Below are 12,443 nucleotides of genomic sequence, written 5' to 3'. Positions count from 1 at the left end.
CTGGATTTTTCATTCTAGGGTATGCTACAGGTGGGTGGATGGTCTTTTTCCTCCCTCCCATACACTCCATTTCTCTTTTATTTATTTATTTATTTATTTATTTTTGACAGAGTTTTGCTCTTGTTGCCCAGGCTTGAGTGCAATGGTGTGATCTTGGCTCACTGCAACCTCTGCCTCCCGGGTTCAAGAGATTCTCCTGCCTCAGCCTCCCGAGTAGCTGGAATTACCGGCGTCCACCACCACGCCAGGTGATTTTTTTTTTTTTTTTGTATTTTTAGTAGAGTTGGGGTTTCACCATATTGCCCAGGCTGGTCTCGAACTCCTGACCTAAGGTGATCCACCTGCCTAAGCCTCCCAGAGTGCTGGGTTACAGGCGTGAACCACTGCGCCTGGCCCACTCCATTTCAACTATCTTACCCCACCGCCAGACAAAACTCATATTCATTTGTGTGATTCACGAAATATTTATTTAGTATCTACTATGTGCTACTATGTGCAGTGTTCTAGAGACCCTTGGATACATCAGACAACAAAATCAAGAATCCTGCCATCGAGAATCTTACATTCTGGGAGGACTGACAGACACTAACAATAAGGATACAAGCAAATTGCAGAAATCCTAGAGCTCGGAAGGGAAGATGTGGACAAGTTTTTCACATCTGGAAATTTCAGATGAAGCACACTGTGTAAAACGTATACTAAGAATACTTTTACGGGTCTTATTTGTCTTGTTACCTGTTTGCCTGTCCTTTTAGGAACACATGTCTCTTTTCCAGTCTAGGAATTTGTACAGTAATGATAATAACTACCACGTACCGACATGCCTGCTGCTACCAGCACCTTTCTTGGAGAGCCCATTAAATCCTCATGACATCCGAAAAGGCAGGTATGATCATTCCCCTTTACAAAAGAGGACACTGCAGTGCACACCCCAATGGGCGTCAGGGTTTCTTCCTTGCGCGCAGTGCGGATTTAGGCTAACCGACTGGATCTGGTTATCTGAAGATGAAAAAAAGACTGGCAAATCCACTTCCCGGATTTCTTCAAGCCGACGCGGCTGAGGTGTGCGAGTGCGCCCGGGGTCCACACTGAGTGCCATTCTGCAGAGCCGGGAGACGGGGTAGGTCGGTGGGTCAGCCTGGGTCGACCCCCTAGTCCAACGTAACCCAAGACACCTGTGCGCCGGGTGGAGCCAGGGTTAGGGGTGGGGCCTGGGCTCCGGGAAGGGGGCGGGCCCGCCGTCCTCCAGTGCAAATGCGTCCCGGAGTGGTTTGTCCTACGTTGCGGCCCGTAGAGGCTCCGAGTCACCGCCTCTTCTCCGGGAGTGGCGGACATTCGATCATGTGACAGTCCGGAGGCCAGAACCGGGCAGGTTGCGTGAAGCGCAGGGGTTTCACAAAAACAAACGGTGACGGCGCCGCGGCAGGGTCTATCTATGGCCGAGGCGGTGAAGCCCCAGCGCCGGGCCAAGGCCAAGGCCAGCCGGACTAAAACAAAGGTGAGGATCTCCCCACCCTCCCGAGGCTCTGGCAGTGTGCTGTGTCTCCCTGCTCCTCTCTTCGGCCTCCCCAGCCAAATGTACTCCCGTTCCCTGAGCCGTCTGCATCCTCTGCCTCCACCTTTCAATATTTGATCCCACCACCCGTTGACATCCGCCCTTCTCCTCCATTCCTTCTCCACACCCCCGTGCCACACTCTGTCAGGACCCCATTTTTCCTTCTCCCTCCTGTGACTTCACTGGCCTCTTCTTTTTCACCTCTCTTCTTGGCTTTCCTCACCTGGGTCTGGTTTCCTGCTGTGAAATAATTTTTCTCTTTCCAGCCCCATCGTTGACTCTCTCTTTACTCCTTTATATCCTAGAACATTTTCAGTCACTGCCATGCGTAAAGAGGGAAGGTTCCTCTCCTCCACGCGGAGAAGGTACCTTTGGCAGAACTTTATAAGTAGACTAGTGATGTGCCATTTCTCATCACTTTGAAAGTTCAAGATGACATTGATGCTGCCTCTGTTTATTTCTTATTATCTTGATTGTTTATAAGGGGCACGAATGGCTAGAAATTAACCCAGGGCGGGACTCACACAATAGGGAAGTATTTGGATTTTCTGGGTTTCCTGTATTAGACTACATGTGGTATTAGAGTGATTTTAAGTTGATTTGTCTGTAAGTGCAGTCTGGATTTTCATTTTGTTTATGTGTGTGATATATATATATGATATATATATGTATTATATATATGATATATATGTATTTTATATATATGATATATATATTATATATGATATATATGTATTTTATATATATGATATATATATATATCTCATATATATATATTTTTTTAGACGGAGTCTCGCTCTGTCGCCCAGGCTGGAGTGTAATCTCGGCTCACCGCAACCTCCGCCTCCTGGGTCGGAGTTACTTGGGAAGCGATTCTCCTGCCTCAGCTTCCGGAGTAACTGGGATTACAGACATGCGCGACCACACCCGGCTAATTTTGTATTTTTAGTAGAGACGGAGTTTCTCCTTGTTGGTCAGGCCTCAAACTCCTGACCTCAGGTGATCCGCCCCCTTAGCCTCCCAAAGTGCCCGGATTACAGGCGTGCGCCTCCTCGCCCGGCCTGTTTATATATATTTTCTAAGATGATCAGATCAAATGCTGCTCCCGGATGGCCAGACCTCATAATTTTGGCTTACCTGAAACAGAGTTTACATTTGGGAAATAAGGAGGATGGTATTGCAAGTGCAGGACATTTTTTTCCCCAGAAGTGGGTGGTGTTCCAAAGCAGGTGTAATTTAAACATGATACTGTAGTCCGATTTTCTCATGGGAACAAGGTTTTAACAGGAGGCTGGTGTTCATAGGTACCATACCTAATAGACTGTAAATGACTTATGTGGATTTCTTTCATTATGATACTCTTTTTTTTCTTCCTAACTTTTATTTTAGGTTTAGAGGGTACATGTGGAGGTTTGCTACATGGGCAAATTGCACGTCTTGGTGGTTTAATGTGCAGATTATTTTATCACCCAGGTAATGAGTATAGTGCTTGACAGGTGGTTTTTTTATCCTTACCATCTTCCCTCCTTCCACCCTCAAGTAGGCCCTGGGATCTATTATTCCCTTCTTTGTGTCCATGTGTACTTAATGTTTAGCTCCCACTTATAAATGAGAACATGTGGTATTTGATTTTCTGTTTCTGCATTAATTTGCTTAGGATAATTGCCTCTAACTGCATCCATGTTGCTCTTGAGGACAAAATTTTATTCTTTTTTATGTCTGCGTAGTATTCCATGCTGAGTATTTACCACGTTTTCTTGATATGACTTTTTAAAAGGCTGTAGTGGAGTTAGACACATTGGTGTATCCATGTCTGTGAGGAGTTATTCTGGGGAGAAAGTCATTTTGGTACCGACTTTCAGGAATTTTGTTTGTTTTTTTTGAGTCAGAGTTTCACTTTTGTTGCCCAGTCTGGAGTGCAGTGGCGTGATCTGTGCTTACCACAACCTCTGCCTCCTGGGTTCAAGCAATTCTCCTGCTTCAGCCTCCTGAGTAGCTGGGATTACAGGCATGCCCCACCATGCCTGGCTAATTTTGTATTTTTAGTAGAGACGGGGTTTCTCCATGTTGGTCAGGCTGGTCCCCAACTCCGGACCCCAGGTGATCTGCCCACCTCGGTCTCCCACAGTGATGGGATTACAGGCGTGAGCCACCACACCCCGCTCAGAAATATTTTTAAGAGAAATGCTTTTGCATTGTATTGGGTTGGTAAAGAACTATCCAGGTCCAGGAGGAAGAAAAAAGCCATTGGCCAGCTATGCATAAGATCCCTAAACCTGCTTAACAATGAGACTACCAAAAAAAAAAAAATAATAAAATAAAATTATACCTATCCAGTGAAGAAAAAAAAAATCCCCGAACCTAGAATGCAGTAGTGCATAACACAGAAATGTTAGTTATCTATGAGAGCGGAATCTTAAGTCTTAATCTCTAGTTTTTTTCCCCAATATATTGATGAAACTAAAGCCTCCAGGGGTGAAATTATTGCTCAGTGTCATGCAGTTAGTGAGAGAACTTAGGTTAAAGCCAGAAATCCTGACTCTCAATCCAGGAGCTTAATAGTTATTTCATATTTCATATGTCTTTTGTCTTTCCATAGATAGAATGTTGCAAATACTTTAAAAAGAGTCTGTTAAGGGGATTCCCTCATAAGTTATTTTGTTTAAAACAGAATTTCTAAATTAAAAAGTTAAAAATCTTAAGCTTTTAGATCCATCATGAAAAACCAATTGATTATATTTTTTTATCCATCTTAGGCAACTTTCCTATACAAACATACGTTAATTTTTTTTTGTTGTTAAAGTTTATGAAGAGGCCTTTATTTCAGAGGCATTTTGTCAAACCAAAAATCCTTGACATCTGCTTTTGCCCACACTCTAAATCTAATCATTCACTAAGCCTTGCCAATTGCATTTTCTAAATATTCTTTTGATTCTGTGCATTTCCTCTCCATCCTAACTACTATGACCTTACTCCAAGGAGGATTGCTTCTAAACTGGCCTCTTTACATTCATTCTTGCTGCCCATTCTCTAAACTGAGCTGGATATATATTTTTCAAAACAAAACTGATCATGTTACTCTCCTCAAAATCTTTCAAAGGTTTCCCATCACTCAGAGACTAGAGTCCAAAGCATAGACTAAGGGCTCTGTATGATCTTGCCTCTGTCTTCCTCCTCAGCCTCAGTTCTACCACCACTCCCACCATTCTCCCTTTTCTTTTCTTTTTGAGACCGAGTCTCACTCTGTCACCCAGGCTGGAGTGCAGTGGTGTGATCTTGGCTCATTGCAACCTCCGTTTCTTGGTTCAAACAATTCTCCCGCCTCAGCCTCCTGAGTAGCTGGGATTATGGTGCCTGCCACCATGCCGGGCTAATTTTTGTGTTTTTAGTAGAGACAGGGTTTCACCACGTTGGCCAGACTCTTCTCAAACTCCTGGCCTCGGGTGATCTACCCGCCTTGGCCTCCCAAAGTTCTCTTTTGATTCTTAACCTTTATGTCCTTTATGTCCTTTCCTGCTTCAGGGCCTTTGCCTGTGTTGTTTCCTCTGACACCCCTTCCTGTCCCTCTTTACCTAGCCCACTACTCATTTATGAGGTGTCAGCTAAACAGTACTTTGGCAGAGAAGCTTTTTCTCATCTCCCTGGTGTCACTGCCTCTCCAATAGCACTCTTCTGCCCTTTGTGCCACTCATCTCATTTGTGGTTACTTTGTCCACATTTCTCTTCTCCCTTAGATTTTGAACTCACTGAGGGAGGGACCTGTCTTGTTCTCAGTACCCTTCACAGCCTCTTTGTCACTTGATAATGTTCATCGAATGATGAAATAAATGCCAGTAATGAAGAATATTTCCAAGCATGGTCACTCAGAAGAATTTAATAAATTTCCTCTGACTAGTATGAGAAAATGGATGAAAAATGTCCATGACACCAGCAAAGCCCCTATCTTTGCCAATCTAGAAAGTTAATTCTTTTAGAATAAAACAATCTAGAAAGTTATTATTTTTTTTGGAGTAAATTGATGCACTTGTTAGTGCTGGTTATAGTTCAATTATGGTTATAAAGTCCTGCATTAATGAAACCTTTACCATCTGTAGTATAATTTGGCAACTATTTTGGGAAGCACAAACTGGTTCAAAGTCTCAGTTCAGGAAGTGGATAGTGTCATGTGCTGTTGCCTTTAGACAGTTTGAGTGGCTTCTGGATTTTACCCAGCAGCTGACCTACATTCCTCAATGTTAATCATCTGGTAGCTAACCTCTGCTGATAGGTTATGGTTGGGTATGTGGTGCTTATTGCCTGATGCCTAAGAGATAGACCCAATAATGTTTTCATTTCTTTATTATCATTCTCTGCTATAAAATCCCCCAACTCTTGATAAATTACAAGTTAAGTACAGTAGATTCTTAGATTTGGACTTACTCTGCAGAAGTAGTGCATTTTATAGGTTTTTTTTTTTTTTAACAGTTAATATTAACTTCTGAATGCCAACAACTTTTTAATAGTGAGAGCATCCGGTAATTGCTAAGGACAGACAGATGTGTCCCAGAAGGTCACAGGAAAAACCTTTAAATCCCCGTCTCCCTTGTGCCATGCCTAGATGATTGATTTCCACCTCTAGTCCCTTTCTACCAGGAGTGGTTATTGGCGTGAAGTTGGGGGATGCTGCATAGTATTATTTAGCTTCTTTTGTGTCTCCTAAAAGCCATTCATTTATTAAACAAACACTCATTGATCACCAGTTATGTTCCAAAAACTATTCTAGGCTCTTGGGATGTAAAAGAGAAAAAAGCCCAAAGAACTTGGCTTTAGTGGAACTTAACATTCTAGAGGGAGAAGACAAAAAACAAGCAAGCTAAACAAACAAAAATCCATGAAGAAGAAAATATATCATGCTTTATAAGTGCTATGGAAAAAAAGAAAAAGAACAGGTTGAAGAGTTGGGGAGTACTGGTTAGAGGTTAGGATGGGTGGTCTGGATAGTTGTTTTTTTTTGCGGGGGGGACAGAGTCTTACTCTTGTCACCCAGGCTGGAGTGCAGTGGCGTGATCTTGGCTGACTGTAACCTTTGCCTCCCAGGTTCAAGCAATTCTCCTGCCTTAGCCTCCTGAGTAGCTGGGATTACAGGCACCCACCACCACGCCCGGCTAATTTTTTTACTTTTAGTAAAGGTTTTGCCATGTTGGCCAGGCTGGTCTCGAACTCCTGACCTCAGGTAATCTGCCCACCTCGGCCTCCCATAGTGCTGGGGTTACAGGCATGAGCCACCACGCGCGGCCTGGCTAGTTCTTATTGAGGGTGACATTTAAGTAAAGACATGAAAGGGAAGAGATAGTTCACTATGTGGATACTGGGGGAGAAGTGTTTCAGGCAGAGGGACTAGCCAGGAAAAGGCTGTCTGGCGGTGGCGTGCCAGACCTGTCCTAGGAACTGCAAGGAGGCAGTGTGGTTAGCGCGGAGTGAGTGAGGGGAAAACAGTAGGAGATGAAGTCAGAAAGGTAGCAGAGCCCAGTCACGTCGGGCCTTGCATGAGCTTTTACTCCGAGTGACATGGAATCAACACAGTGTTTTGAGGAGAGGAATGACATGATTCCACTTGTGCTTTAAAGGATCACTGTGCCTGCTTTTTGGAGAATAGACTGTAAGGGGGCAAGGGTAGAAGCAGAGAACATCTGAGACTATTGCAGTCACCCAGGCAAGAGGTAATGGTGGCTTGGGCCAGGATCGTCAGAGAGAAGGTGGTGAGGAGTGTTTGAAGTCTGAGAGCCAAGAGGGTTTGCTGAGGTTGGGATGTGGGATGTAAGAGAAAACAGTCAAGGAAGACCCTGAGAAGGAGAAAGCTGTGGGTGGAACAGGTTTTAGGGGGAAGATCAGGAGTTTGGTTTTAGGTATATTAATTTTGAAATAAACATGTAGCAATGCGGAGTAGGCTAGGACGTGTGACTCCAAGCCTACTCCATATCTCTACATGTTTATTTCAAGTGATGAATAGAAACTTCCCATTTATTTCCTAAAACTTAAAAAAAAAAAAAAAAACTTCAGTTTTAAACAATTACTTACTTTCTGATTCCTCATTGCTTAAAGTGTGTATGAGTGTACACATATACACACTCTCACACACTGTACAACCCAGAAATGAAATGCTCAGAATTCCATCTTCTGGAAATAACTGTTGATAATGGTTTGTTGTATTTTTCTTTAGGTTTTTTTTCCCATATACCCACACTCCAGAGCATATTTACTGTAATGTATAGTTAAGTATGTTTTTCTGTGTTTATCAACTCTTTCTTTATAGTTGGTTATTGTTTCTCCATTTGAATGACTTTAAAATTGATTTTTTACCTGTATGTAACTTATGTGGAGATTAAATATAAAGAAATAGATTTTTCTTAATGTGCCTGGCATTTTTAGTTGTAAGAAATATCTTTTGTTGGCTTGATGGCACCAGCCTGTAGTTTCAATTAGGAGGGAGGCTAGGCAGGACTGTTTGAGCACAGGAGTTCAGGGCTGCAGTGTGCTATCATTGTGCCTGCAAATAGCCAGTGCACTCTAGCTTGGGCAACACAGTGAGACGGTGTCTCTGATTTTTTTTTTTTTTAAAAAGGAAGTACCTTTTGCTTAAATTATGTTACTTGATACACATGGAATTGATATACACAGAGTTGTTTGAATTTTATTTTGTGATCTATAATGATTATTATATGTACATTATGTCTTCCTTCTGTGTCTTTATTTATTTATTTTTATAAAGGTAGAGATGGGATCTCCCTGTGTTGCCCAGGTTGGTCTCAAACTCTTGAGCTCAAGGGATCCTCCTGCTTTGGCCTCCCAAAGTGCTGGGATTACAGGTGTGAGCCACTGCACCTGACCTTTATTTTTTTTTAACTGAAGTAGGTAGTTGAAGGCAGTTGCTCTTGTTGCTCAGGCTGGAGTGCAGTGGCGCGATCTCAGCTCACTGCAACCTCCACCTCCCGGGTTCAAGTGATTCTCCTGCCGCAGCCCCCCAAGTAGCTGGATTTATAGGCACCCACCACCGTGCCTAACTAATTTTTTGTATTTAGTAAAGATGGGGCTTCACCATGTTAGTCAGGTTGGTCTCAAACTCCTCACCTCAGGTGATCCACCCACCTTGGCCTCCCAAAGTGCTGGTATTACAGGCATGAGCCACCACACCTGGCCATATTTATTTATTTAGAGACAGAGTCTCGCTGTGTTGCCCAGACTGGAGTGCAGTGGTGCGATCTTGGCTCACTGCAGCCTCTGCCCCCCAGGTTCAAGTGATTCTCCTGCCTCAGCTTCCTGAGTAGCTGGGACTATAGGCGCCTGCCACCACGCCTGGTTAATTTTTTTGTATTTTTGGTAGAGATGGGGTTTCACTATGTTGGCCAGGATGGTCTTGATCTCCTGACCTTGTGATCCACCCGCCTTGGCCTCCCAAAGTACCGAGATTACAGGTGTGAGCTGTCCATGCCTGGCCCCTGTTTATGTATTTTTTGAGACAGAGTCTCACTGTGTCACCCAGGCTGGAATGCAGTGGCCTGATCTTGGCTCACTGCAACCTCAACCTACCGGGTTCAAGCAATTCTCCTGCCTCAGCCTCCTGAGTAGCTGGGTTTACATGCGCCAGCCACCATGCCTGGCTAATTTTGTAGCTGCCCAAGGGGTTCACCTTGCCCACTGCCTAGACAGAGCCGATTCATCAAGACAGGGGAACTGCAATAGAGAAAGAGTAATTCACACAGAACCAGCTGTGTGGGAGACTGGAATTTTATTATTACTCAAATCAGTCTCCCCAGCATCTGGGGAGGAGAGTTTTTAAGGATAACTTGGTGGGTGGGGGGAAGCCAGTGAGCCAGGAGTGCTAATTGGTCAGAGATGAAATCACAGGGAGTTGGAGGTGTCTTCTTGCGCTGAGTCAGTCCCTGGATTGGGGCCACAAGATCAGATGAGCCAGTTTATTGATCAGCTGGTGCCAGACCAGGCGTGAGTTTGATGGTACTTGCAGCACCAAAGTTTGTAATTTTGATGAAGTCCAACTGGTCTTTTTCTTTTGTTGCTTGTGCTTTTGGTGTCATATCTAAGAAGGCTTTGCCTACCCAAGGTTATAAAGATTTTTTTGTTTTCTTCTAACAGTTTAAAAGTTTTACCTCTCACATTAGGTATATGATCCTTTTTGCGTTAATTTTTGTATATGATATAAGGTAGGGATCCAGTTTATTCTTTCACTTGAGGATATCCAGTTGTTCTAGCTCCATTGGTTCAAATTTCCCCATTGTTTTGACATTCTTGTCAAAATCAATTTGCCATATATGTAAGGTTTTATTTCTGGATTCTCACTTCTGTTCCTTTCATCTATTTGTCTGTCCGTGTGCCAATACTGTCTTTATTACTATAACTTTGTAGTAGGTTTTGAAATTGCCAAGTGTGAGTTCTCCAACTTTGTTCTTTTTCAAGATTTTCTGTCTGTTGTGGGTCACTTGCATTTCTGTATGCAATTTAAATATCAGTTTGACAACTTCTGCAAAAAAAAGGTAGCTAGGATTTTGCAAGGGATTGTGTAGAGTGTGTGGGTCCATTTGAGGAATATTTTCATCTTAATGATATTGTAAAAGACATAGAATGTCTTTCCATTTAAAGAAATTAAATGCAATTTAATTTCTTTAAATAATGTTTTATAAGTTTCAGAGTACAAGTATTATGCTTTTTTCTCTCAATTTATCCCTAAATACTTTGTTCTTTTTATGCTATTATAAATGAAATTGTTTTACTAATTTCATTTTTTGATTGTCAACTCACTAAAATTTGGCCTCTGCCACACTGACCTTGCCTCAGCCTAGACTAGTAGAGTGTAGGGATCATAAAGTCAAGTGCCTGCAGGAGCCAGGTATATAACCTGGAGGAGTGAAGCAGGCTGAGTGGGACAGTGGTCACTGGGTCAGGCTGTGCCTGGTTTAGAGGGGACAGCTGCTCTCGAGTTCTAGTTGATGGTTGCTGTGAGGTTGTGATGGTTCGGCGTTGCCACATCTTATGATTTTCCAAAAAAAACTAGAAATCTGGATTTTTGTGTGAGAAATCCTAATTTGCAAGTTAGCAACTAAGCAGACACATACAGACACACATACATACACAATACAGGCCAAGCAAATCATATGTGTTTTTAAGGATGACGTTTAAGGATGATGCCAGTGAACAAAGTGAGAGTGAAATGTTTGATGTACCACTCACCTCCTTAACTGTAAGCAATGAGGAATCCCTGATGTGTCCACTAACATTTCTCTTGCTGTGGTAACCATTTTCCCTCTTAATTTTTTCTTTCTGACTTCTCTGTCTGAGAACCCTGTTTATTACAGCAAGTTTGCTAAACATCATTGCAGCATAGTTTGGGCTTGCTTTTTTGTTTTATTAACACTCATATAATGTTTTTCTGTTATTCGTGATTTTAGGCAGTTTAATAAACTAGTTTGTATGAGATGTGCATTGGGTGGCTGACTTCTGGATCTAATGTCCACCGTTCACAGTGGGGGCGAAGTTATTTGGAGGGGCATTTTGCTTCTTGAATCATTACCATTTGTAAATATTTGGCAGTCAGGTTCATTTCAACAAGCTGACCTCAAATTCCATGTCAAAAACATTCATCTTTTCTTTCTTTTTAATATATAAAGGCCCCACTTTTTTGGCTGTTAGTCTGCTGGACCTTCAGAGCAGAATAATCCAAAATAACCAAGAGCTCGTATAACTCATGTTTGCCTACCTTAAAATTTCTTTGTGAAAGGAAGTATTTGAGTGATTTCAATGAGGTTTTTAGTCTGTTTGAATGAAACAACTTTATTTAATGTCATTTAAATAATTTTTTCTTCCTTTTTCAGCCTAACTTCCTATGTTATCTAGTTTGTGTATTAATGCCTGAAGGTTTTTTTGAAACCATACGTTTATTTTTAATGAATAACTTTTTTATGATGATGGAGATAATTTTGTACTTAGTGAAAAGGTGCAAATATAATACAGAGACTTCCCATGTACCCTTCACCTAGCATCCTCTTGTGTCATCATCTTATATAACTGTACATTCTATGGCATGGAACAATGATTAAAACTAAGAAATTGGCCGGGTGCGGTGGCTCACGCCTGTAATCCCAGTACTTTGGGAGGCCGAGGCGGGCGGATCACGAGGTCAGGAGGTTGGCTAACATGGTGAAACCCTGTCTTTACTAAAAAATACAGAAAATTAGCCGGGCGCCTGTAGTCTCAGCTACTCAGGAGGCCGAGGCAGGAGAATTGCTTGAACCTGGGAAGTGGAGGTTGCGGTGAGCCGAGATTGCGCCACTGTACTCCAGCCTGGGTGACAGAGCAAGATTCTGTCTCAAAAAAGAAAAAAACACAAAAAAAAAACCCCCACGGAATTAATGTTGGTGCAATATTACGATGTAGAACTTATTTGGACTTCACCAGTTTTTCCATTAATGTCCTTTTTCTAATCCAGGTCCCGCAATACACTTTAGTTGTCAGGTCTCTGTAGTTCCCTCCAGTCTCTACCAGTTTCTCAGTCTTGTCTTTCATGACCACATTCCTTTAGTTATCTTGTAGACTGCGCCTTAGTTTGGGTTTTTGTCTGATGTTTTCTCATGATTAGATTCAGGTTACACATTATTAGGAATATCCTATTGGGGTATCCGATGTCAGTATTACTGGTGACGTAACCTTGATCACTTGGTTAAAGCATTATCTTCCAGGATTCTCCACTGAAACTTACTATTTTCCTGTTTGTTGTTATTAAGCATTTGGGAGGAGATACTTTGAGACTATGCAGATACTCTGTTTCTCTTAAACTCTTCACTCACTCACTTTAGCATCCATGGGTAGATCTTACCTGTGACAGTTAACCATGGTGTTC

General features: G+C 42.4%; 1 protein-coding gene across 3 annotated transcripts in view; it reads left to right on the top strand.

Moving 5' to 3' along the window:
• The first annotated feature begins 1,310 nt into the window (after positions 1-1,310).
• EPG5 (ectopic P-granules autophagy protein 5 homolog) overlaps positions 1,311-12,443 on the top strand; it is a 124,893-nt gene continuing 113,760 nt past the window's right edge. For 2 of the 3 annotated variants that reach the window (XM_031658803.1, XM_031658805.1), the window contains exon 1: positions 1,312-1,498. In XM_031658803.1, coding sequence (XP_031514663.1) covers positions 1,436-1,498 — 63 coding nt within the window. In that variant the 5' untranslated portion in view covers positions 1,312-1,435. Of the gene's footprint in view, positions 1,499-12,443 lie in introns of all 3 variants that reach the window. The other variant, XM_031658804.1, reaches the window with a different exon arrangement.

This window comes from Papio anubis, chromosome 19 (genome assembly GCF_008728515.1).
Source record: "Papio anubis isolate 15944 chromosome 19, Panubis1.0, whole genome shotgun sequence".
Taxonomy (NCBI): Eukaryota; Metazoa; Chordata; class Mammalia; order Primates; family Cercopithecidae; genus Papio; species Papio anubis.
The sequence above is the reverse complement of the archived record's forward strand: the minus strand, read 5'-3'. Positions and strand labels throughout refer to the sequence as shown.